This window comes from Cetorhinus maximus, chromosome 13, assembly GCF_964194155.1.
Source record: "Cetorhinus maximus chromosome 13, sCetMax3.hap1.1, whole genome shotgun sequence".
Classification (NCBI taxonomy): Eukaryota; Metazoa; Chordata; class Chondrichthyes; order Lamniformes; family Cetorhinidae; genus Cetorhinus; species Cetorhinus maximus.
The window spans coordinates 8,110,577-8,137,097 of record NC_135891.1 but is presented as its reverse complement, the minus strand read 5'-3'; the positions used below and the strand labels follow the sequence as shown (position 1 = coordinate 8,137,097).

The 26,521-nt window shown below is 42.6% G+C and overlaps 1 protein-coding gene across 1 annotated transcript; it reads left to right on the top strand.

Moving 5' to 3' along the window:
• Positions 1–439: 439 nt before the first annotated feature.
• On the top strand, positions 440–25,453 carry nfs1 (NFS1 cysteine desulfurase). Its single transcript, XM_078554884.1, has 13 exons — positions 440–641; positions 1,626–1,699; positions 2,464–2,580; positions 6,032–6,115; positions 9,999–10,151; positions 11,620–11,713; positions 13,317–13,451; positions 18,538–18,695; positions 19,567–19,672; positions 20,353–20,434; positions 22,754–22,837; positions 23,578–23,667; positions 25,122–25,453. The coding sequence occupies exons 1-13, from the start codon at positions 542–544 to the stop codon at positions 25,183–25,185; spliced, it is 1,341 nt and encodes a 446-aa protein (XP_078411010.1). The 5' UTR covers positions 440–541; the 3' UTR covers positions 25,186–25,453.
• Positions 25,454–26,521: the final 1,068 nt, after the last annotated feature.

The following is a 26,521-nucleotide window of genomic DNA, read 5'->3' as shown; positions in this document are numbered from 1 at the left end:
CCGAGCCCTTACGGGCGTCGCGACGTCACCACGCGCAACGACGCGACGCGAAAAGGGGGGCGCACGGTTGCTAGGGGGGGGGAGGCCCCTAGCAACCCTGTGGCCGGTAGAAGCCTATATTTTCAAATTGTTTTTAAATAACCATCGTGTCCAAAAAATACCTTGCACTTACTTTAACATATAATAATTAAATAAATTACAAAATTTTAAAACCGCTGTTTTATTTACGTAACGATGACATTGGACTTGTGTAACCTAAATTAACAGATGTGCATATTGTAACTTATTAAAAATAATTATCGATTCCTCTGTGAATCACTTATCTTATTTTATTTAATAAAATAACATTTATTTTAAGAGTTTTATCACTTTATTTTCCGTTCTCTCACGTAATTGGCTGCTTCAGCCAGGCGACGTCACTTTCGTTGCTAAGGTGAAAGGTGAGGGCCAGTTTCCGGTCCTCGGGATTGGGTTTGATTGTAGTGCGGCTTTCACTCGGACTGTAAACATTTCCCTTTCAGGGGGTCACTCTCGCCTGGCGATGCTGGGCGGAAGCTCCCTCAGAGGCTTCTCCAGAGCCGGAGGAATCCTGTGCAGGAGGTTGGGTACCTCACAGAGCCGGAGGGATGTAGTCGAGAATGGTGAGAGGAATGGGGCGTGGGGGACGGTTATTGGGGACGGGACGGTTACTGGGGAGGGGGGGGCGAGGGAAGGCTTGGGGGGTGGTTATTGGGGACGGGGCGGTTATTGGGGACGGGGCGTGGGGGGGGGCGGTTATTGGGGACGGGGCGTGGGGGGGCGGTTATTGGGGACGGGGCGTGGGGGGGGGTGGTTATTGGGGACGGGGCGTGGGGGGGACGGTTATTGGGGACGGGGCGTAGGGGGGGCGGTTATTGGGGACGGGGCGTAGGGGGGGGCGGTTATTGGGGACGGGGCGTGGGGGGGGCGGTTATTGGGGACGGGGCGTGGGGGGGCGGTTATTGGGGACGGGGCGTTGGGGGGGGGGGGGGGGGCGGTTATTGGGGAGGGGATGGAAGAGAAGGGGCAAGGAGCAGCCAAACCTTGGGCAAGGGGCAGAGAGCAACTAAACCCTGGGGTGAGGGTGATGAAGGGCTGAAGGAACTAAGAGGGGAGCAACTAAACTTGTGGCATGTGACAGTTGAGGATGCTGAGTCATTTAATTACAGTCAGGTGAAGGCAAAAAACTGCAGATGCTGGATATCTGAAATAAAGAAACAGCAAATGCTGAAAAAACTCAGCAGGCCTGGCAGCATCTATGTAGAGAGAAACAGAGTTAATGTTTTGAATCTGTATGACTTCTTCAAAGCTCTCCGCAGATGCTGCCAGGCGTGTAATTACAGTCTTGCTTTTTTTTTTAAAAAAAGTGCTGTTGGTGTTTCAAATAGCCGTGAACAAATGTCACTCTGGGAACTATTGAGACCAGGACGCTCCCAGCTTTATTTTCTAGTTTGTTCAGTTAGCTGATCCCCGGACAACAGTAGCTGGGGATTGGCTAGGTGCTTGCACTTGAGAAGAGGATTGTACTGTGTGATATCATCTAAGCTTCACTGTTGACTTTAGTTGCTGAAGCATATGTAATTTTCAAATTTGTTCTGTTTCTCCAGATACCAAGTCTTTAAAAAGTCTAGGAAATAAAGTTCGCCCCCTGTACTTGGATTTCCAGGCTACGACTCCAATGGTAGGGATGTTTGATGCAAATTAATCCATTGAGACTCAGAAGGATTTTTTTAAAGTAGCTTTTGTAATGATATTGATGACCATTTAGCCCCAGGGATATAGCATTTTCAAATCCTCTTTGGCTTTGCTTCTCCTTATATCTGTAATCTCCTGCAGCCCTATAATTTTTGAAGATTTATGTGCTTCTCCAATTCTGCTCTTGACCATCCCCAATTTTAATCAGCCCACCATTGGCATCTTTTCCTTCAGCTGTCTCTATCCTCCTAATTCCCCCCTAAACCCCTTTGTCTCTCTACCTCTCTTCCCTGTTAGGATGCTCTTTAAAACCTACCTGTTGATCAGGCTTTTGCTATGATATCTCCTTATGTGGCTCGCTAACAGATTTTTGTTTGGTAATGCTCCTGCGCAGTGCCTTAGACATTTCATTAGGCTAAATATGCCATATAAATAGAATTTCCATATATTATTGAAAGTATGATAGCTTGTAGGTGAGAACTCCATTAAATATTAATGGACTTCAGTAAGAATGAAAGACTTGTATTCGTCGCATCCTTGGAACATCCCCAAAATGCTTCACTGTCAATGAAGCGCTTTTGAAGCAGTTATTTGTTCCGTTGGCAAATAAAGCAACTGATGGTGCTGAAAAAGGTGAATGAGACACAAGCCCTCGCAAGTTCTACCACCAAACCAGTGAAGTGTACTGTATATTTGTGTAATACATATTATTTGTTGCCACCTTGCTTAATAGCCTAAATTAACCCCTAGGATCCTAGAGTGTTGGACGCAATGCTTCCCTACCTTGTCAACGCCTTTGGCAATCCTCATTCAAGAACGCATGTTTACGGCTGGGAGAGTGAAGCAGCAGTGGAGAAAGCAAGAAAGGTAGGGCTTTGCTTTCACACCTTCAACCAACACTAAACGATTGCCTGATCCTAACTGCTCTGGTTGCAACTTTAATAAATATTTGTCTGAAAAGTCAAAGTACAATCAGTATTCAGGCCTCATTTTTAGTAGAAGGCCTGCAAAGATTCACCTCGTCGTCTCCCTGGGGCGATGAAAGATTTGGTTTTTTTTTTTAAAGACAGTTCCTGCATGATAGCAAGTGCTGCCAACAGCAGTTGCCTTTTATCTATTTACCACCTTCATCTTAGAACATTGCTTGGCCTTCTGACACCCTTCTGCCTTCATAATTAAAACTTTCAAAATGCCCCAGCACATCTGTAAGACCTGCTATTTTGCTGATCAATCCATTTAATTTCTAGTGTTTTCTGCTTGTTTAGAATGACTGAGTAAATTCATTTTTAGCAATAAGGAAAGATTGGGTATTTAGCCCAATATTCTTTGGCATTCAGTAGAATGACAGGTGATCTTACTAAAACGTACAAAATACTTAGTGGGCTTATCAGAGAACATATTAAGGCCATTTCTGACTGAAGGGGGGGGTAATTTCTTTACTGAGAAGGTTGTGAATCTTTGGAATTCTCTATCCAGAAGACTCTATGCTCAGTTGTGAAGCATTTTGAAGATTGGATTTCTATGCCTTCCTTCGTTGAGAGGAGGTTCCCAAGATATGGAAAATTGCTCTCATTTTGCAGGGTGTTGCTGGTGATCTTAATCAAAAATGGGATAACGTGCTTTAGGAGCTGATTAGAAGGTGACTTTAGTTTTCCAGGTGTTAAGTGAAAGGCCCATTTTCCAAAATGGTTTGGAGAAGGGGTCAACAATGACCTGGAGCTCAGTTTCTAAGTGAGCACGTGCACAAGCATCATCCGCTCAATGAGGTTGGATGATTTTGGCTTTGGGATGAAGGCAACGTAGTTAAACAGTTTCCCATCTGTTCTGTAGATTTATCTTGGTGCCTGAGAGTAATTTGCTGGAGGTGAGGGGCAGTATCGCAATGAGGAAAATGGGGAAAAGAGTTGGTGCAATGACATAGCCTTGTTTGACCCTAGTCTTGTGTCTATGGCAGTTCACTTGTCTGTGAGGATCACAGCTTGCATGTTATAGTGGAGGATGGTGACAAATTTCTGAGGGCAGCCAAATGTGAGGAGGATACTCTCATAAGCCTTGGCGGTTGACAGAGTCAAAGTTTTTTTGTGAGGTCATAAAAGGCCATGTAGAGCAGTTGGTGCTGTTCTTTACATTTTTCTTAAATTTACCACACAGTGAAGATCATGTCTGTGGGTCCTCTCAGGCAAAAGCTGCACTGTGACTTTGGAAGGAGCTCTTCAGCCACTGGGAGGAAGTGATTGAGGAGGATCCTTGCAGTGATCTTCTCTGTGGAAGACAGCAGGGAGACTCCTATATAGTTATAGCATCAGCCTTGTCTCCCTTGAATATAGTCACAACCATAGTGTCCCTGAGGTCCCCAGTACTTCTCTTCCCAGATGAGCGATATGATGTGCAGCTGTACCAGGAGTGTACCTCTGCTGTGTTTCAGAATTTCAGCAGTGATTCATCTACCCCAGAGACCTTGTTTTTCAGCTGTCGAATGGCTTTTTGAACCTTGCTCCGGGCAGGGGTAGTACCAAGATGGGGTGTTGAGGACATTCAAGTTGAAGACAGAGTCTCAGTTGAGGAGTTCTTCAAAAAGGTATCTTCCATATCTTGAGTCTCCTCCTGAAGGCCAATATAGATGACGAAATTCATCATCACTTCCAATATGCTGGTTCAGCCTTTGGCTAACCGAGGAAGAGAGTATTTGAAGACCAGGATCTCCGGTCCGAGACTGAGGTTGTGGTTTACCAGGCAGCGGTGATCCCTGTGCTCCTATATGCTTGGGAGACTTGGGCGATCTACAGCAAAGCGTTGGAAAAGTACCCCCAACCATACCTTCGCAAGATCCTCCAAATCTGATAGCAAGCAATGAGGTTCAACAGCAGTATCCTCTTCCAGGCCAACCTGCCCAGCATCGAGGTGCTAATCACTCAAAACCAGCCCCGCTGGGCAGGGCATGCTATTTGTATGCCAGACTCCTGAAACAACTGTTCTACTTGGAACTTAGCCACAGCAGGAAATTCCCAGGAGGGTGGTGGTAACACTTCAGGGATGTCCTCAAAGCATCCCTGAAGAGGTCAAACATCCCTGCCAACTTATGGGAGACCCTGGCTTGTGACCGATCAAAATGGAGGTTTATTTGGGAAGGCACCAAATACATTGAGACGCTACATTGGGAGCACGTAGAGGTGAAGTTGAGGCATCAAAGATCGTGAACAAACCTCAAAACACCTCTGCCCAACCCTTCAAGCACCATCTACTCCGCATGTAGCAGAGTCTGCGCATTGGACTTATTAGCCTTCTCGGAGGCCCATCGAACTGGAGTGACTGCCTAAAAAGATAGATTTCTGCACACTCAAGATATGGGGATAGGGCAGAAAAAGTGGAGTTGAGGTAAAAGATCAGCCATGATCTTATTTAATGGTGTCACAGGCTCAAGGGGCAATGAGGTGTACTCCTGCTCCTGTTTATGTTCCTGTGTTTAATAGAGACCTTTGAGGTGCCCTAGGAAGTTACAGGTAGGAAAAACTAGTTTTGCAGCCGGTTCTAGATGTCTCAAACTTGCATGCCAGTGTTTTATTTCCTTGTTTCCTGGTCTCCTGTTTGTGCATTAACTGAGGTCAGGTGATCTTTCCTGGCCCTTGCAATTGTGGACCAGAAGTTGGGAAAGTTGCCACGACAATTCGGTGATTTCTTTTCTTTGATTTTTCTTTAAAACCCCTCAACACACATTGTTTTCTAAACTTGTTAGTTCAGTTCCTTTCCCCCCCCCCCCCCCCCGCCCCCCCGGCCACACACACAGTCTAGTTAGAGAGAAAACTTTCCCTCGGGTGAGTGGGTTAATAACCTGAGGCCATAGATTTGAAATTATTGGCAAAAAGCTCTAGAGGAGAGATCACTGAGTTGTCAGGATCTGGAACGGTCTACCTGAAAAGCTAATATAAGCAGATTCAATCAATAATTTTAAAAGGGAGTTGGACATCTGCTTGAGGATTAGCAACATATAGGATTATGGACAAAAAGAGAGCTTGTGGGATAAAGCAGAACCAGCATAGGCTTGATGGGTAAAATGGCCTCCTGTGCTGTAAGTTTATATTCTTTTGTTGTTAACTGTCTTGTTGAAAGTGCCTGTATTTTGCCTGATTAAGCCATTTGAGATTCAATGTATGCTTTTTAGGCTGAGCTGTCTAAAATGTACATTTTAAGGATCTTCCAATTCTGATGAACTAATTGGATGTAAAATAGGTTGAAGGTAAAAAGAACGTAAGCTTAAAGTGTGTGCGCTTTAATCTGTGTTTGTAATTTTATTTTTTGACCAAATCAATTGTCACTGCAGCAAATAGCTGATCTAATAGGCGCAGACCACAGAGAAATCATCTTCACCAGTGGTGCTACAGAGTCAAACAACATGGCCATCAAGGTAAGCTTTCTATAATAAAAGCAAAAAACTGCGGATGCTGGAAATCCAAAATAAAAATAAAAATACCTGGAAAAACTCAGCAGGTCTGACAGCATCTGCAGAGAGGAACATAGTTAATGTTTCGAGTCTGTATGACTCTTCAACAGAACTAAGGAAAAATAGAAGAGAGGTGAAATATAAGCTGGTTTAAGGGGGGGGATGGGACAAGTAGAGCTGGATAAAAGGCCAGTGATAGGTAGAGGCAAAGAAGAGATTGCCAAAGATGTCATAGACAAAAGGACAAAGCGGTGTTGACGGTGGTGATATTAGCTAAGAAATGTGCTAATAGGTGACATTAAGGGTAGAAAGCAGGATGAGCAAGGTACAGATAGCCCTGGTGGGGTGGGGGGAAGGGATCGAAATAGGCTAAAAGGTAGAGATAAAACAATGAATGGAAATACATTTAAAAATAATGGAAATAGGTGGGAAAAGAAAAATATATATAAATTATTGGAAAAGGGGGGATCGGAAAGGGGGTGGGGATGGAGGAGAGAGTTCATGATCTAAAATTGTTGAACTCAATATTCAGTCCGGAAGGCTGTAAAGTGCCTAGTCAGAAGGTGAGGTGCTGTTCCTCCAGTTTGCATTGAGCTTCACTGGAGCATTGCAGCAGGCCAAGGACAGACATGTGGGCATGAGAGCAGGGTGGTGTGTTGAAATGGCAAGTGACAGGGAGGTCTGGGTCATGCTTGCGGACAGACCGAAGGTGTTCCGCAAAGCAGTCACCCAGTCTGCGTTTGGTTTCTCCAATGTAGAGGAAACCGCATTGGGAGCAGTGATGCAGTAGACTAAATTGAGGGAAGTGCAAGTGAAATGCTGCTTCACTTGAAAGGAGTGTTTGGGCCCTTGGATGGTGAGGAAAGGGAAAGTAAAGGGGCAGGTGTTGCATCTTCTGTGGTTGCATGGGGAGGTGCCGTGGGAGGGGGTTGAGGTGTAGGGGGTGATGGAGGAGTGGACCAGGGTGTCCCGGAGGGAACGATCCCTGCAGAATGCCGCCGGCGGGGTTAAGGGAAGATGTGTTTGGTGGTGGCATCATGCTGGAAATGGCGGAGGATAATCCTTTGAATGCGGAGGCTGGTGGGGTGATAAGTGAGGACAAGGGGGACCCTATCATGGTTCTGGGAGGGAGAGGAAGGTGTGAGGGCGGATGCGCGGGAGATGGGCCGGACACTGTTGAGGGCCCTGTCAACCACCGTGGGTGGAAAACCTCGGTGAAGGAAGAAGGAGGACATGTCAGAGGAACTGTTTTTGAAGGTAGCATCATCAGAACAGATGCGACGGAGGCGAAGGAGCTGAGAGAATGGGATGGAGTCCTTACAGGAAGCGGGGTGTGAGGAGCTGTAGTCGAGGTAGCTGTGGGAGTCGGTAGGCTTGTAATGGATATTGGTGGACAGTCTATCATCAGAAATTGAGACAGAGAGGTCAAGGAAGGGAAGGGAAGTGTCAGAAACCATGTGAAAATGATGGAGGGGTGGAAATTGGAAGCAAAATTAATAAATTTTTCCAGGTCCAGACGAGAGCATGAAGCAGCACCGAAGCAGTCATCGATGTACCGGAGAAAGAGTTGTGGGAGGAGGCCGGAGTAGGACTGGAACAAGGAGTGTTCCACATACCCCATAAAGAGACAGGCATAACTGGGGCCCATGCAGGTACCCATGGCCACACCTTTTATTTGGAGGAAGTGAGAGGAGTTTAAGGAGAAATTGTTCAGTGAGAGAACAAGTTCAGCCAGATGGAGGAGAGTAGTGGTGGATGGGGATTGTTCAGCCCTCTGTTCAAGGAAGAAGCAGAGAGCCCTCAGACCATCCTGGTCGGGGATGGAGGTGTAGAGGGATTGGACGTCCATGGTGAAGAGGCGGTTGCGGCCAGGGAACTGGAAATTGTTGATATGATGTCGGGTGTCAGAGGACTCGTGGATGTAGGTGGGAAGGGACTGGACAAAGGGAGAGAGAATGGAGTCAAGATAACAAGAAATGAGTTCCTGCGGGTAAGCTTTCTGTTTGGTGTCGAGGTGAATTTATGTCTAGCCTTGCATTGATACAATATTAATCTCTGATCTGCGTTGGTTAATAGCCTGTTGACGGTATGTGAGCTTCTCTGAAAGACAATCACTAATGTATTAATCTGAGTCTGTTGTTTTAAACTTACCAGGCCTTCTGTACTGTCCTTTGGCTGTTAGAAATTTTTAACCCTTATCACTAAAACGTCAATAGACACTATCTTATTCCAGTGAGGCCAGATGTGCAGCATTCAATTGCTTAACTTATCTCTAGTACTTCACATTTGACCACAAATGTTTGAGACAGTAAATCACTGCACTGTTTTTTAGTTTAAACATTAGCACTATTTTAGTTAAAATGTTGAGAGGTTTATATGAAATTGTTGAGAGGCCCGTGCCTCTCCAATACACTGTTAAAGTCTCCTCCAGCAACATGGAAAGTGCAAATCCGTCAGCAGGAACATTTTTGTAGCGTTTTTTGTGTGATTCTGATTTTTTTAAACATCAAGTTATTTTTATACCTCATTTATGTGTGTTGCATCCTGGGTTTGGATCAAATATGACTGGTGCTGATGATTAATTCGCAGTTCAGTGAAGACCAGCCTGAATTGTAAGATTTCTGAGTGAGAGAAAGAGAGAACTTGCATTTATGTCATGCCATTCACAATCTCAGGGTGTACCGGTGGATGACAAATGGGCCTGTGATCACCAAATATTTTGACAAAGGGCTTGTATTACTGGTGAATGCTGGCCACTGGATTTGCTTATCCTTTCCACAGGATAAGACTGGATAAAGAAGGCCATTCAACCCTAATGCTTTCATCCTTGAAAATTACTAATCCCCCTGTCATCTTGTTACATGTTTGATGTCATCCTACCTCAGTCAGGGCTTATGCAGCAAACAATAGAACTTTTGATGGTGCGGTACCTCCTCTGTACTGCTCTGCGATGTCAGCTGAAAAAGTACAGGGCGAGAACTCACATCCTTCTGACCCACGAAGTGCTGCCAAGCTGACATTTGTTATTTTTTTTTAAAAAGGAGCAGGGGAAAGCCATTCAGCCCGTTGAGCCTGTTGTAACATTCAGCTAGATTATGGCTGATATGTATCTGAACTCATCTACCCACATTTGGTTCCATAATCCTTCATACTCTTGCCTAACAATTGATCGATCTCAGTTTTGAAATTTTAAATTGAACCCCAGCCTCAACAGCTTTTTGGTGAGAGTCCCGCATTTCCACTACTATTTTTTTTGTTTCCTGACATTACTTGTGAACAGCCTAACTCTAATTTTAAGGTAATGTTCTCATGAACCTGGACTCCTCCACAAAAGGAAATAGGGTAGATAGAGAGAAACTATAAAGCCCAATAATCATTTTTAAACATCTCAATTAGATCAACCTTAATCTACACTAAAGGGAATAAGACCATAAAATGAAGGAGCAGAAGTAGGCCATTCGACCCATTGAGTCTGCTCAGCCATTCAATGAGATCATGGCTGATCTGATAATCCTCAACTCCACTTTCCTGCCTTTTTCCACATAACCCTTGATTCCTTTACTGATTTAAAATATGTCTATCTCAGCCTTGAATATACTTAACGACCCAGCCTCTGCCCTCTGTGGTAAAGAATTCCACAGATGCATTAACTGCTGAGAGAAGAAATTCCTCCTCGTCTGTCTTAAAATAAAACTGCCTTTGTAATTTAGCCCAGGAATATTGCTGTAAAAGTGTAATGTGGCTATATTTTGTGTATCTCCTTATTTTGAATCTATTTTTGATCAAATATTGTGCTCCAACTTTCAGAAGTTAAGGTTATTTTTTGTCACCCTCTTGTTGTTTCCAGGGTGTTGCAAGGTTTTACAAAGCCAAGAAGAAGCATATCATCACAAGCCAGACAGAACACAAGTGTGTACTGGATTCATGCCGCATGCTTGAGACTGAAGGTTTTAAAGTGACCTATTTGCCAGTGAAGACAAGTGGACTTATAGATTTAAAGGTAGGTTTTCATTTTGCCAATATTTCACCCCAGATTTTTCTGTAAGTGTTGACTCTTGAAGTGTATGGATTGATATAAAGTACAGGTGCCTGTCAACACCTTATTGCTTGCCCACAGTCTTTGTGGGTGTTGGTAAATATCTCAACCAACCAGGGAAGAATGAGGAATTCTGTTCTGTCCTTAGCTGAACTTTCAAGCTGGATAGCAATTGGAAGAATTGTTTTGTTCCGCTCCCTAATCTAAGAAAGTTGAGAATAATTGTAGACTTATTGCAGCTATCAGTGAGGAACAAGCCTGAAAATATGGAAGTGCTCCATACTGTGTAATGTCTTCATCAATTAAGAGAAACTTCCATCCTATAGACAGAATCTAGAGATGTAGCTAAAGAATAAAGAAAGGGTGAAACTCTTTCGAGTTATCAACAGTCACAGATTGCAACTCCTTCAAGTACAATCACAGTTCTTGGTTTCCGGGAGTGGGACGTGAACCCACAATCCTCTGATTCAAAGGCGAGGGTGCTATGAACTGAGCCACAGCTGACACCTCTAAAGAAAGAGTGAACTTGTACTTATGTAGCACTTCTTATGATCTCCAAATCTTCCAAACTGCATAACAGCCAATTAATTACTTTTGATGTGCAATCACTGTTATAATGTAGGGAAAACTAGCAGCCAATTAACATACCAGGCTCCAAAAACATCATTGAAATAAATGGGCAGATGATCTGTTTTTGGGGTTAGTTGAGGGATAAATATTGGCCAAGACGCCAGAGAGTACTCCCCTGCTGCTCATCAAAATGGTGCTGTGGGATTTTTTTTGCCTACATCTAAGAGGGCAGGCGGGGTCTCAGTTTAATGTTTCACCCTTCAAGGTGGCACTTCTGACAGTGCAGCACTCCCTCAGTATTGCACTGGAAGTGTCATCCTATGTTAATTGTATATCAATTATGTTTAATTATATGCAGGTGGAGGGCATTAGTTAAGGTTCCATTTGAACAAATAGAGATTCTAACCCAACTACCCCCAGTTTCAGGCGTTGTGGAAGCTTGTAATGTTTCACTCTCTAAATAAATGTTAGACTGAGTAAAGATTGGCTCCAGTACTGTCATTCACTGACTGGCTTCCTGGAATATAACAACCTGGATTATATGCTCAAGGACCTGGAGCAGGACTTGAACTCAACCTTCAGACTTAGTGGCAAAAATTCTATCCACTGAGCCACAGCTGTCAACATTAAAAGAACTTTTTTAACTTTTTAAAATGAAAAAGGACTTGTTGATGTGAATCTCTTTCAGTGACAGTTTTCTTGCATTCGCGCTGGATTAAAAATTGATCCATCTTCATGGATCAAGGAGTAGACCTTAATTAAAGCTAATTAGACCACTTGCCACAGTTTGTTAGAGGGTAGGGTTGGGAAAAAAGCATTTTTGTTTTGGTGTTGCTAACTGTGATTTTTCTTCCTTGACTAGGAACTAGAGGAGGCAATACGACCGGATACTAGTTTGGTGTCAATAATGAGTGTGAACAATGAAATTGGGGTAAAGCAGCCTATTGATGAGATAGGTGTGTAAGCATGGATTAATGTTCTAAAATCTCCACACTAAATTGCATATTATTATATTGAGCAGAGAGGATTAACTATGGATTATGAACCTGGCTGCCCTCCTCTCCGTAACTTTGGTCACAGAAAGCAATTGTAGTGTCATTGCAGCTAACTCTGTATAAACCAAGTCCTGTATCTCTCTTGCTGGTGTGGCTCAAATCACTGGATGAGCTCATTGATCCATCAATATTAGCTGGTTTATTTTTCATACAGTTTGAGTTTGTAAGACAGAAAGGGCTTCCATTTTGTATGGTTAGTGCCTTTCACGACCTCAGGATATCCCAGAGCACTTCATAGCAATTGATGTACTTTTGAAGTGCAGTCACAGCTGTAACGTGGGAAGCACAGCAGCTGATTTGCAAGCTCCCACAAACAGTAATGTGGTAATGACCAGATAACTTGCTTTTGTGGAGTTGAATGAGGAGTATAAATATTGGCCAAGACACCAAGAAGAACTCCCCTGCTCTTCAGAATATACCCATGGAATCTTTCATGTCCACCTGAGAGAACAGGCAGGCCTTGCTTTAACATAAAAGCAAAATACTACGGATGCTAGAAATCTGAAACAAAAACAGAAAATGGAGCTCTGACGAAGGGTCATACTGACTTGAAACGTTAACTCTGTTTCTCTCTCCATAGGTGCTGCTAGACCTGCTGAGTTTTTCCAGCATTTTCTGTTCTTCCTTTGACATCTCATCTGAAAGACCACCTCTAAGAATGCAGCACTCCCTTAGTATTGCATTGGTGTCAGCCTGAATTGTGTGTTTATCTCTCTGGAATGGGCTTGAACCCACCACCTTCTGACTCAGAGGCCAAAGAGCTACCATTGAGCCAAGGCTAGCACCTTCAGTTTGAGGTCAGCTGAGCATCTCTCCCAACTTTGTATCTGAATCCAAATATTTTCTTTTCTTTAATAGGTTATTTATAAACTGCTGCAAGATATTGGCAATGTAATTAGATGGTAGGATATTCTCAAGAGGTTTGTGTTAGGATTAACCTTAAGGAAGCTCTTGGCCCCTTTTACTTATGGAGCTGCTTTGGGGTCCAATGAAGTAGTCCAGGTACAAGAAGACCTAACCTGATCGATATCCATGCAGTGAGCAACTGGGCACAGAATGCCATTTTTTCTCAACACAATATGCTGTGCTTCAAACATAAGGTATTCCCTGAGAGTTTTCTTGACCTTGGTGATAAGAAATCTGAGTTAGGGAGCAGAAAATCAAGTGGGATTCTTGCTCCTAATTGCAACCTAGTAATTCGTGCTGCAAGAGTGGACAAGGTCAGGCTCTAACTCAGCTGTGATGACTCACTGTGCAGACTCACATGTGAACAATGGTCACTGGAGAACTCCTGGCCTCTAAAACTGTGCCCTGTAGCAAGGAGTCGATGCCTTCAGCAAAGGAGAAGGGGGGGGGTGGGGGGGAGCGGGGTGAATGCCAAGAAATAATAGTTTCTTTGAGAGCTGTCAATTAAGCTGAATCGTATAACCTCTAAGTTTGCTATTGGCATTCTTTCACCTCTTGCATCTGCTAGTGGGCCTTCACTTATTTTGGTCTTTTGTAGGTCGCATGTGCCAAGCTAACAAGGTGTTTTTCCACACGGATGCTGCACAGGCTGTTGGAAAAATTCCTCTTGATGTGAACAAAATGAAGATTGATCTGATGTCTATCAGTGGCCATAAAATCTATGGACCAAAAGGTATAAACCTGAGCCTGTCCGCTTCAATTCAGTTACGCCACTTCCTTTGCAAAAACTCTGTCACAATAACTTAAAGCCATGTCTCACCTGACTAAGGAGGCAGAGACATAAAAGACTAAAGCAACTAATATATTTATTTTTGTATTTTCTGACATTATTTAATTTTATCACATTTCAAAATGTTGGCATAAGACCATAAAACCATAAGACGTAGGAGAAGTAGGCGGCTATTAGGCCCAACGAGTCTGCTCCGCCATTCAATGAGAGCATGGCTGAACGAATAATCCTCAACTCCACTTTTCTGCCTTTTCCTCCATAACCCTTGATTCCCTTACTGATTAAAAATCTGTCTATCTCAGCCTTGAATATACTTAACGACCCAGCCTCTACACCCCTCTGCGGTAAAGAATTCCACAGATTGATTACCCTCTGAGAGAAGAAATTCCTCCTCATCTCTGTTTTAAATGGGTGACCCCTTACTCTGAGATTATGCCCCCTGGTCCTAGACTCTCCCACAAGGGGAAACAACCTCTCAGCATCTACCCTGTCAAGCCCCCTAAGAATCTTATATGTTTCAATAAGGTCGCCTCTCATTCTTCTAAACTCCAATGAGCACAGGCTCAACCTCTCCTAAGAATATCCCTCTATTCCCTGGATCAACCTAGTGAACCTTCTCTGGACTGTCTCCAATGCCTGTCCCTTAGACAAGAGGACCAAAACTGTTCACAGTATTCTAGGTATGGTCTAACTAATGCCTTGTATAATTTTAGCAAGACTTCCCTATTTTTATATTCCATTCCCTTTGAAATAAAGGCCAACATTCCATTTGCCTTACCTATTACCTGCTGAACTTGTATGTTAGCTTTTTGGGATTCATGTACGAGGACACCCAAATCCCTCTGTGCTGCATCTTTCTTCAGTTTTTCTCCATTTAAATAACATTTAGCTCCTCTATTCTTCCTGCCAAAGTGCATAACCTCATATTTTCCCACATTATATTCCATCTGCCAAGTTTTTTGCCCACTCACTTAACCTGTCTATATCCCTCTGTAGACTCTGTCATCCTCATCACTTGCCTTCCAACCTATTTTTGTGTCTCTGCAAACTTGGCGATAGTATATTCACTCCCTCATCTAAGTTATTAATATATATATTGTAAATAATTGTGGCCCCAGCACTGATCCCTGTGGCACTCAACTAGTTACACATTGCCATCCTGAAAATGATCCCCCCTCCCATATCCTAACTCTCTGCCTTCTGTTAGTTAGCCAGTCCTCTACCCTTGCTAATATACTGCCCCCAACACCAGGGGCTCTTATCTTATTAAGTGGCCTTATCGAAAGCCTTTTGGAAATCTAAATATATTGACATCTACTGGCTCCCCTTTACCCATCCTGCTTGCTACCTCCCCAAAGTCTAATACATTTGTCAGGCATGATTTCCCCTTCATGAAGCCATGCTGACTCTGCTTGATTATATTATGCATTTCTAAATGCTCTGTTATTAAATCCTTTATAATAGACTCTTAACATTTTCCCAATGACAGTTGTTAAGCTAACTGACCTATAGCTACCTGTTTTTGTCTCCCTCCCTTTACGAATAAGGGTGTTACATTGGCAGTTTTCCAATCCTCTGGGACTATTCCAGAATCTAAGGATTTTTGGAAGATTACTACCAATGCATCCATTATCTTTGCAGCTATTTCCTTTAATATCCTAGGATGCAACCCATCGGGCCCAGGTGACTTATGGCCTTTAGCCCCATTAGTTTCCCTAGTACTTTTTCCCTAGTGATAGTTATTGTATTTATTTCCTCCGCCCTTTTGCCCATGATTATTTAGTATTTTTGGCATGCTATACGTGTCTCCTACCGTGAAGACTGATGCAAAGTATTGATTCAACTCCTCTGCCATTTCCTGGTTCCCCATTATTATTTCTCCAGCCTCATTCTCCAAGGGGCCTATGTTCAATTTGGCCTCTCTCTTCCTTTTTATATACTTAAAGAAGCTCTTATTGTCTATTTTCATATTACTTGCTAGTTTACATTCAAAGTTTATTTTCTCCCTCATTTTTTTGGTCATCTTTTGTTGATTTTTAAAACTTTCCCAATCCCCTGGATTACCATTAATCTTTGCCATATTGAATGTTTTTTCTTTCCCTTTAATACTATCCTTAACTTCCTTGGTTAGCCATGGTTGATTTACCCCCTTCCTACAATCCTCCTTCCTCACTGGAATATATCTTTGTTGTGAGTCATGAACTATTTTCTTAAACGCCTGCCATTGTTCATCAACCGTCTTTTCTGCTAAACTCCTTTCCCAGTCCACTCCAGCCAACTCTGCCCTCGTTCCTTTGTGATTAACCTTATTTAAGTTTAGCACTGTTTCCAAACTAAGTTTCTCACTCAGAATGAATGCTAAATTCCATCATGTTACGATCACTGTTTCCTAGGGGATCTTTTACTCTGAGATCATTTATTAAACCTGCCTCATTACACATTACCAGGTCCAAAATAGCCTGATCCCTGGTTGGATCCACAGTATATTGTTCTAGGAAACAGTCCCGAATACACTATGAATTGCCCGTGGTTCAGGTAGTAATCCCGAGATTATTACCTTGGAGGTTCTGCTTTTTAATTTAGCTCCTAACTGGCCAAATTCTTTCAGCAGAACCTCTTTTCTAGTCCTATCGACGTCATTGGTACCAACGTGGATGATTACAACTGGATCCCTCCCCTCCCACTCCAAGTTCCTCTCCCTTTGGAGATGTCCTTGACCCTGGCACCGGGCAGCCTTTGGGACTCATGCTCATGGCTGCAGAGAATAGTATCTACCCCCTAATTATACTGTCCCCTACCACTACTACGCTGCTATTTCCTCCCCCCACTTGAATGGCTCCCTGTACCACGGTGCCGTGGTCAGTTTGCTCATCCTCCCTGCTGTCCCTGCTCCTGTCCACACAGCTAGCAAGAACCTTGTACCTGTTGGATAATTGCAGGGGCTGAGGCTCTTTGAACACTAGTCCCTGGATCCCTGTACCTGCCTCACCTGCAGTCACACCCTCCTGTCCCTGATCACAGACCAAATTTGAATTATCTAACCTGTGGAGTGTGACCGCCCCCTGGAGCAAAGTGTCCAGGTAACTTTCCCCCCTCCCTGATGTGGCACAAGGTCTGCAGCTCAGACTCCAGCTCCTTAAATCTGATCCGAAGTTCCTCGAGCTGCAAACACTTACTACAGATATGTTTGCTCCGGATCACTTGGTGTCCAACAGCATATTTGCTTTCCCAGCAAGAGTGCCCTTGCCTAATGACAATATTTGAGAATGGTAAGGAGTTTTAATTTCACCCGAGTTATGGGGCCAGGTTCACTTTTGTGCCTAACCTATTTTGAATCTTGTTTGTGCAAGAAATTTGCATCTCCCATCCTGTTGCTCATCAAAAATATACTTTTTTAATGACTGTACTTTAAACAATGTAATGCACAATAAGTATCCTACCATCGTAGAGCTGTAATGAAACTGTTCTTTTTAAGGCCAGAAGCCTGATTGTCCTTATTTTTTTTAGCAATCCGAGGTCACAGAGTTCAATCTCTAGATCAGGGAACTTTGCCAGTTGAGGTGTTCTCATCAGTTTCAGACTGATACTCAAATGTGCCTGATGTTTAATTACATTACTTCTGTAACAATGCATGGCATCAGGGTGTACTAATTTTAGTATGCTACTTGAGGGTGTCTGTGGGGTGATGAACAACATCAAATGCAAGTTGTTTTTTAGCTCTGAAACATAATGCACACATGCTAGGGTGAAGTTGTCCCTTTATAAGTCCAGAAAGTCCAGCTGCCATTAAGCAAACACTATGCAAATTAATTCAGAATTATGTAAAGTTACTTAGAAGTTACAACACAGCAACAGACTGTTTGGCCCAATCCTTCATTTGAGTAATAGTCTGAATCCCAGGTGTCAGCTCTGTTCCCACATCTCTCTATTTTTCTTGTCCTTCAACTGTTGAAGTTCAGGCTACACCCAAGAATCCTATTTTTTTTAGTGTGATTGCTAAAGTCAATTAAGAGACTGCAGATATGATGGCTCCTGTTTTTGTACAGTTCCTTTGCTGCTTCATAACTTTTTTAAACAGTGATATAGAAATCTCAGGTGGTGTGATATCAATTTGACATGTGGTGAGCAGGAAATGTGTGCATGAGGCACGGTGTGGCTTTTGGTGTTTTGAAGCTACATTCTGAATTTTATGGGGTTTTAAAGTCAGGGACAACAGAGAAAGAAAGTTTGCATGTATGAAGTAGCTGTGAGGGTTTGATAGTTATATGTTTTGGTGCTGGAGTTGGAATAAAGTGGAGCCTGTTTAATTGCAAGCTCTTGGCACAACCTCATGAATTATGATTAAATGGTACTTTTATAAAATGGTGCAGATCAACATTTTATTTGCCTAAATTTTACATACCTTTAACAATGGTGGAGACATCTTAAAAGAGCTTGGGGCAACCACTGCAAAGACTCAATGGAGAAAAGTCACAATCTAAGGCCGGCCTGTCTGCCATAGTGCACCGAGTTGGAAACCATGTAAAACTTCTTAGGCTGTATGCACTAGAGAATGTTTGACATGGGATGTAATTGTATATTGTAAATATGGTCTGTAATTGTAAGTGTAGGGCGACACCTCAGTCCCAATGCTGTATTGAACAAAATTAAACTACATTGCTCTGTGTGATGTCAAATTTGAACAGCTGTGTAATGTACTTTTACAAATTTTATGAAGAAAGTATATTTTTGAAAAATAAACAGATGGAGCGTAGAATGAATAGGCAGTCAGTTTCAGAGAAGAGTGTGCGCATCTAGAGACTGTTACTCTGAGATGGGATGAGGCTATGGAGGGTTTGCATGTGAATCTTTGAGTCAATTCAGGGGGGCAGGAATCCAAAAGAGTTGGGCAAGATTGGGGTAATGATGGATGCATATGGGCACTTTGTGCAAACACGTTTGTCATACCTCTATGATAGCCTGGCAATGCAACATACTAGTTTGAATGTGATGTGTGATCAAAGTTTTGCCTTTTTGTGTCCTCTATTAGGCGTGGGTGCGTTTTACATCCGGCGTCGCCCCCGAGTGCGAGTAGAGGCTATTCAGAGTGGAGGGGGGCAGGAGCGAGGCTTGCGCTCAGGAACAGTTCCAACTCCACTGGTGGTCGGGCTTGGGACAGCGTGTGAAATAGCTCAGCAGGAGATGGAGGTAAGTGAACTGTTGATGAGCTTTTACTTTAGTAAAGGGCCAGTTTTAACCCATAATGATAGATGTTGCGTACTGTATTGTGCCTTAGTGTGTTGCACAAAATTTGGTCACATTCTCAATCTTGGATACAAAGAAATGTACATTTTGTGTCTATGTAATACACCTACCACTATTTCACAACACAACTCTACTTAAATGATGTGAAGATTATTTTACAAAGTTTGTGACCAATGTTTGGAGCCATTACACTTACGTACATCATCTATTTTGTTATGCTGTTTATTCCCCTTCCTTCCTCCTTTTCCACCCTGCACTGCAAACCAACCCATTTCCTTCTTTCTTCTAATGCCATTGACTCTTGCTCAGTATAGTTCTGCTGATAGGCACCTTTCGATAGTCTGCCATAACAGCTGTGTGGGAACCCAGACTGGCTATCTAACCATGATGGTAGCAGCGTGTTTAAAAGGTCAGAGGGGAGGTTATAGTTTTAGCAGCAAATCGGAAGACCCACAAAGATTGTTCTTCACTGCTGACAGTAAGGCTGAGCTTGATAGGTACTGTTGACTCTATAATGGCCATATCTAAATAATAGTGGTCAATGACATTGAACTAAGTGCCAATCATTGAGATTCTAAAAGGTAACAATTTCTTGCCAGTGATGCACACTCCACTTGGAGGTTTTTATTGTAGTGTCCTTGTTTGTGTCCTTGGCTACAAACCCCTCCCCCCTTTACGAAATGCAGAGGAATGGTTATCCCCACTCCTGTAATTTGCTGAGCTGTTTTACTGTGTACATTGATACACTTTTAAAGTGATATGTCCTGGCCTTCTGTAGATGTGGTTCGTAACACACATGTGCTTATTCCTGCAGCTTGACCATAAGCATGTGTCCAACCTGGCCAAACGTTTGGTGACTCAAATAATGAGCAAGATCCCTGACGTGGTTATGAATGGGGATGCAGAGCAAAGATATCCAGGTACAGTGACTGACTGAGTTTGAAAGAAGATCGAATTGTAGGATTTACAGAAGAAGATTGTGTCTGGGTTGCTTCCAACTCTTCAACTGGAGCAACCTAATCTCATTTCATGTCATGATTGGATATACACTTGGAAAAAAATTTGCAAGGGCTCTGGGGAAAGAGCACAAGCATAATGGGCTGAATGGCCTCTTTGTGCTACACAATTCTATTTGCCTCCATGAGTTGTCAGTAAAATATCAGATATGACCTCTTTCACCAAGGAACTGAGAACTGGCAGGTGAAAGTGAAGGCTATGATGGCAGGCTGAATTCTTCAATGAGCTTATTGTCCCCAGTAAAGATAAAACAAAAAGAACTGAGAACCTGAAGTGCAAACACATGCTGTTTAAAGTACTCACGTCAGCTGGTCAGCATATTAGGTGTAGACCATTAGTCAGAATCTAGTGCTTTTTACTTTTTAAAGTTAAATAATCTTTGCCGTTTCACCAATTTTCACCTTTTTGAAGACTGGTAAGGAGTGGGGAAATTCACCGCCTCTCTTGACTTATCATCCCCTTGCCTTGTTTTGGATACTAAGTGTCCACAGTTGAGAGCAAATTCCAGGATTTTTTTGTTTCTCAAATTGCTATCTGATTATAGTCTGGTGCAGCTCTAATCATTGTTTGTTTTCCTTTCAAGGCTGCATTAACCTATCATTTTCATATGTGGAGGGAGAGAGCCTCCTGATGGCTTTGAAAGATATAGCCCTTTCATCAGGAAGGTAAGTGTATTGGCCTGACCTTGACTGTCTTGTTATTGAATATCCCCTATCCAATTGTCAGAGCTAGGCACCTGGAATTGCAAACTCAAAGCACCCCAAATCTAAACAATTTCTAAATACTGATCTGGCTTAATAAGAGCATATTTAATAGGTTGCCTTGGAAAAATGAAATAAAAATAATTTCAGCAATAAGAAGCAAACCTTTACAAAGAACTTTACAGGCCATTCTGCCCAGCTGGTCCACGTGGTGTTTTTGCTCCACACGACCTTACTCCCACTCTACTTCATCGAACCTGATTGACATATCTTCCTAATTCTTTCTCCCTTCTGCTCACTTAGCTTTCCGCTTAAATGCATCCATGTTTTTTGGTCTCTGTGACAGTGAGTTCCACAGTCTTGCCGCACTCTCTCGCTTTCTCCTGAATTTCTTATTGGATTTTTTTAGTGACTGTCTTGTATTGATGACCCCTACATTTTCACACCCCAAAAGCAGAAACAGCTTTTCTATGACTGTCATACCCCTTCATAATCTTAAAGGTCAGCCTGGGATTGTTGCATTTATAAATGAATAATTGTGGTCATTTGCATCAGAAGAGGGGAGCACCTGGGCTGATTTGATAAAGACGTTTAAAATGGCACGATGAGAAAGATTAAACAAACAGTTTGTGGTGACATACGATACAAGGTTAAATGTAAAAGTTTTAGAACAGAAGGCAGGATTTTCCTTTTACACAGGGCTGAGAGCCTGTGGAATGCACTACCAGAGTTTGTGGTTGAAGCAGAGAGCATGTCAACATTCAACAATATTTTAGGTGGTTGAAGGATGGAGGAGTAAAGGCACATAATAACAAGGCACGAAAATGCGATTATTTGGAGGATAAACACAAACATGGACTAGTCTTACCAATAGTTTATTCATGTGTTGTCATTCCATTGGCCACTGAGATGAGCTAACTCCAAATGGCTAGGTGATTGAACCTGGAGTCTCCTGATCTCTAAGGCTTAGTTATTCATTGGCTTTACTAACTGAACCATCAGAGATACCTGGGCCCTTAGTTTATTTTTTCTCTATAACTTGCACATACCCCTCCTGCTTGTGTTTGAGTACGTTAGAGATTGCAAGTGTGAGAACTAGTATTTTAACTAATGGTGTTTAAAAGTTTTGCAAAGGTTTTTCTCTCTCCCTTTCCTCTAACGGCTAGACAACAACTCTGCCAATTGGTGTGTGCGTGCGTGCCCATGATTAATTAAACTGGGAGAAGGTTAGTAAAGACAGCTTGTCTGTGGGAACTGAGATGAACGGTAAAGGTGCTAGATGCATGCATTTGTAATGAGAGGCAATGATGCAGTGGATTTATAAGTAAATAGGTTAGGTTTAGAAACTTGCTTTGCGATAGATAGAGAGAGACTTGGCTTTTCAGCTGTTATATTTCAAAGTGGAGTAAGGAACTTTGGCAACTTGCAAAGGTTTCATAAGTAAACAAGGGAAGGTTATTAAATTTTATTTGACCGGAAAGGGGAGGCAATAGGAAAACATGAAATATTTTTATTTTGGAAAAGTTGAGTTTAAAGAGGTGCTGAGGACAATGGAATTGAAAATGAAAGGGAAAAAGGATATTTTAGGAAAGATGTTGAGCCGAGTTGTGTGACTGTGTGAGGGAGATGTCCTGAGAGCATATCTGTGCTAGGAGAAGGTGTGAAAGTTGTGAATTTGAAGTAGTCATCGAGTTTTCAAGCCAGAGAAGGTTTTGGTTTCAGAAAGCAGTCTATTTCTGAACCTTTCTTTGGATTTCCACAGCAAAGTGGAAGAAAGTGAGAAGTCATGTGGTATACCTTTTATTAAAGTGACACCAGTTTTGCCTTGGGTAATATTACTGGATTTTTATGGTTAAAAGTTTTTAAGGGAGCTGTTGTCAAATAGGCTACTTGTGTGTTCTGACCAAGTGTGGTTTTTTTTTTGGGGGGATGTTTTGTAATACTGTTTTAACCATGTAACTTTAATCTTGTGTGCTCAAGTTTTTTTTTCCCTTCTTGTTAATAAATCTTTTTAATTTTAAAATCCTAAAAGTGTTACTGGGATTCTATGTCCTGGGATCATTAGTTCTTTCCCTCCTTTTCAAAATACAAAAAAAAGTTATCAGTAAGGCAAGTTTCCCTCTGGGATTTGACTTGCTCAGCAGATAACACCGCCTATGGTCGTAACACAATTAATGGGAATCTTATCAAAATATATAAGAACTTGTAGTGCAAGTAACATTTTTAGATTGAACTCTTATTAGGATTGTTTACTACAGCTGCATTGTGTGTTTTTATTTGCAGTGCCTGCACGTCAGCCTCTCTAGAACCTTCCTATGTCCTGCGAGCTATTGGTGCTGATGAAGATTTGGCACACTCCTCAATCAGGTATGGTATAAAAGGAGGCTTCCACCCACCTGCCTTCCTTTTTCTTTATGAATATTTGACTTGATTTTGAGAAAGTAACCATAGTTCATTGAATAAAATGCTTTGAGAATGTAGAATACTGAACATTGCACCTAGCCCAGAGCTTAAAATAAAATATTTACACTGTTCTCCACCCCTCTCCCCCAAGCACCATTGGCCCCTTTCCTTTGCTCTGTCTACCCTATGAACTCCTTTGATTATCTTGAATACCTCCGTCAGATCACGCTTTAACCTTTTATCTTGTGATTTTCATCCACTCCTGAGTTCGATTGCCTCAAATTTCATTTTTTTTAAAAAAGTAAATTCTCTGCCTATACTCTCCCCTCTGCACCCATCTTCTGAAGGCATTGATCCATGTTTCAGTGTCTGATTGTCTCTAATATTTTGCCCAAGTGGACATTGCTGTGTGAGCCTTGACCTTGATTTGGCAGGTTACTTAATTATTCTAGGAGGAGGGAAAATGTCTCCTTTCCAGCTAAAGGAATTACAACAGTTCATTATGTTGACGGACATTTTACAAGCGTCTTGTGATGCTTTACAACATTAAAGGTGCTATGTAAATTCAAGTTGTTGTTTTGTTCTTTCTCTTTCCCCTCCTACCCCCAGATTTGCCTTTTGAGAAGGAGAACCTTAACTCTGTGTGTGTTTTTGTTTCCTGTCTTGGTGTATCAGATTTGACGCTGTCCCCTTTATAATCGCAGGTTTGGAATCGGGCGTTTCACTACGGAGGAGGAGGTGGATTACACTGCGCAGAAGTGCATCCAGCATGTGCAGAGGCTGAGGGAGATGAGGTGCAGTATTGAATTTGTCAACCAAAATGTTGGGGGAAATAACTGTCGGCTGAAATTATTGTGTTTTTGTCACTACATTTCAAACTCAACATTTCTCTTGACGAAAACTTAAAATCCAAGACTGAAATGAACTTTCCTATGATTAATGGACTGCTCTTACTTGTCAATCTGCATCAGATTTTAGACTTCAAACTGCAGAATGAAGCCCAGTTGGCAATTCCAACCCCAAATGCTTCTTGACAATTTCTTTAAAAATAATCCTGAAAGACTAGAATGAAAATAGGGGACAAAAAAAACCCCCAAAGTTATAACTAAAATTTGGGATCAAAGGATGAGTCTGGTATGATCCAATTTTTTCCTGATGACTAAGGTAAAATGAGACTCGCTTGAGCTTCAGTGACCAGTGTAAAGCTGAAAATTGAAACTAATGTAAGACTTAAACACTGATCACAATGTAACTAAAGTGTAGAATGGCTGCGAGTTTCTTCTGCAGACAATGTATTTTGGTGGCTACAAGAGGGTGTGTGCTATTGCACTGTCTCTTGCCCTTCTTTAAGTACGTATGTATGTGTCGATCAGTATAGCAACTGTCAGCCATAGAAATGATGCCAGGTTGATTGATTATTGTGAGGGTTGTAACACAGCAAGACTGAAGAAATGTTTGTCCTTGCTATATTCTACCATCTTCCACCCTTGAGGTTCGTCTGCCAGGCAGGTTGAAGCAATGTAATCTGGATTTGTGTGTCATTGCCAAGGCCCGAATGTATTACCTATCTCTAATCCTCCACGAGGAGGTGGCAGTGCATCACTGCCTCAACTGCTGCAGTCCATGTGGTGAAGGTACACCAACAGTGCTGTTAGGCCAGGAGTTCCAGTACCTTGAGGCAGCTTTGGAGTGGTGGTAAATGCCCAAGTCAGCAAGGTATTTGTGTGATTTGGAGACGATGTTCCCATGCACTGCCACTACCTTGTCCTTCAGGAGGTTGCTGGTTAGGAAGCACCAGTTTGTGGCTCCTGGCATTGTTCTTCAATCCCAGTGTGTCAGTCACAGTACAGTTCCCGTTGGACATGAGTCCATGCCACACAACTGAACTAAATGGCAATCTCTCATGGGCCTTAGGAAGGCTGGTGTAGGAAATGGTTGGGAGAGGGGGAACAATATCAATACTTTTGCAGTAGAGGAGCTCTTCTGAAATTGAATATGGCATGTTGTTGAGACAGTGTAAAGGGAGCTTCACTCTGCATTTAGCTGTGCTTATACCCAACCTTATGATGCTGATACTGGGTATCTGAAATGGGAAGAGTTCCTCAAACACTAACATAATAAAAAAAGTTACTTAAAATTGAGAGAAATTCGCCAGCTCTAAATCGTGTAGCCTTTTCATTTTAAAAGAAAGCTAGTCCCTACAATTGAGTTTTGATTTCTCTCTAATTTTGTTTCCCCTTTTTTACAGCCCTCTCTGGGAGATGGTACAGGAGGGAATGGACCTGAAGAACATTAATTGGTCTCAGCATTAGAACATTCCAGAAGGAGCTGATGGCTGGGAAGGGTCTGTTGTCATGTTTAGTGACCAGAAGATGGCCACCTCTCGGATTCTGCTCACAATAACCTGTGGAACATTATTAGTTTACTTAAGGATAGGTAAACCAAGATGAACTTGCTGTGCCTCAGGTGCCAAGTCTGAGAGTGCATTGTTGTAAACCTAAAGAGAATTTTACTCTCTCTCATTGTAATTTATTGGCATGGTTTATGTGAGCTTATAATATATATTTTTTCAATAGCTGATCATAAGTAGTTCACTTCGTTCCTTTTTTAAAAATTCCTGTTTGTGGACATTGAATGAAATGCTGCTGCTTGCTCGTTGATGTGCCTTAACCTGTTAGAAGTCAGTCAGTTCCACAGAGGCACCTGTACTATTTCTTCAAATGCTGGGCTAACTAAACATAGTGCTTGCCATGACTCTGAGCCCTATAAACCAGGATCCTGGGTTAAGAGCAATTCTTTGTTGAACTTGGTAACCTCAGTTGGAGTAGTAGACACAAACGCTACAAATGGACCTTGCTTTACCCACCTTCCTTCCCCCAACCACCGGAAGGACAGAATTCAACTGGGCCTCATGTACAGTTTTCTGACAATCCCCCTTGGGTCCATGGGCGTGTGCAGAACTTTGGGCCAGAGGTGAACGCAAGTGGCTTAATTGCCCTTCAAAATCAATGAGTGTGTTCAAATAGCTGTCTAGCTGCACTCCAGGAGCATGCACACAAAGGTAGGTACCAGAGGAATGCTGTCATACCTGGAACCCCCAAACCTCTTTCCCCACAACCCCCGAACAAAAGTGGCGAGGGGAAGAAAGCAGGAGGTGGAAGCAACATAAAACTACCAGTGGATACCCCATGGTGTCTTCAGGGCAAAGTGAATTTAGTTATCGTCTGAACTTCCCTTTGTGCAATAGTGATGCTGATTGTATACTCCTGGGGACCTGGGTGTGGGATGGTACAATTTGGTAGGAAGAACGAGGAGAGACAATATAAAATGAAAGGGCACAATTCTCGTGGAGGGACCTGGGAGAGTATGTGCACAGACCATTGAAGGCAGCAGGGCAGGTTGAGAACATTAGTTTAAAAGGCATATGGTTTCTTTGCCCTTATCAATAGGGGCAGAGAGTACAAAAGTAAAGAAGTTATGGTGAACCTTTTGTGGAGCACTGGTTTGGCCTCAGCTGGAGTATAGTGTACAGTTCTAGGTGCTGTGCTTTAGGAGGGATGTGAAGATAGTTTTGAAGAGGGCAAGGAAGTGATTTGTGTGAATGGCTCCAGGGATGAGGCACTTCAGTTGCAAGGATAGATTGGAGAG

What these genes read in the sequence shown, in the direction of transcription:
- nfs1 (XM_078554884.1), top strand. Translation starts at nt 542, where the DNA reads ATGCTGGGCGGAAGCTCCCTCAGAGGCTTCTCCAGAGCCGGAGGAATC. An exon ending in TCCAGGCTACGACTCCAATG is followed by an intron (nt 1,700 to 2,463) that starts GTAGGGATGTTT and finishes ATTAACCCCTAG; the next exon opens with GATCCTAGAGTGTTGGACGC. An exon ending in CAGTGGAGAAAGCAAGAAAG is followed by an intron (nt 2,581 to 6,031) that starts GTAGGGCTTTGC and finishes TTGTCACTGCAG; the next exon opens with CAAATAGCTGATCTAATAGG.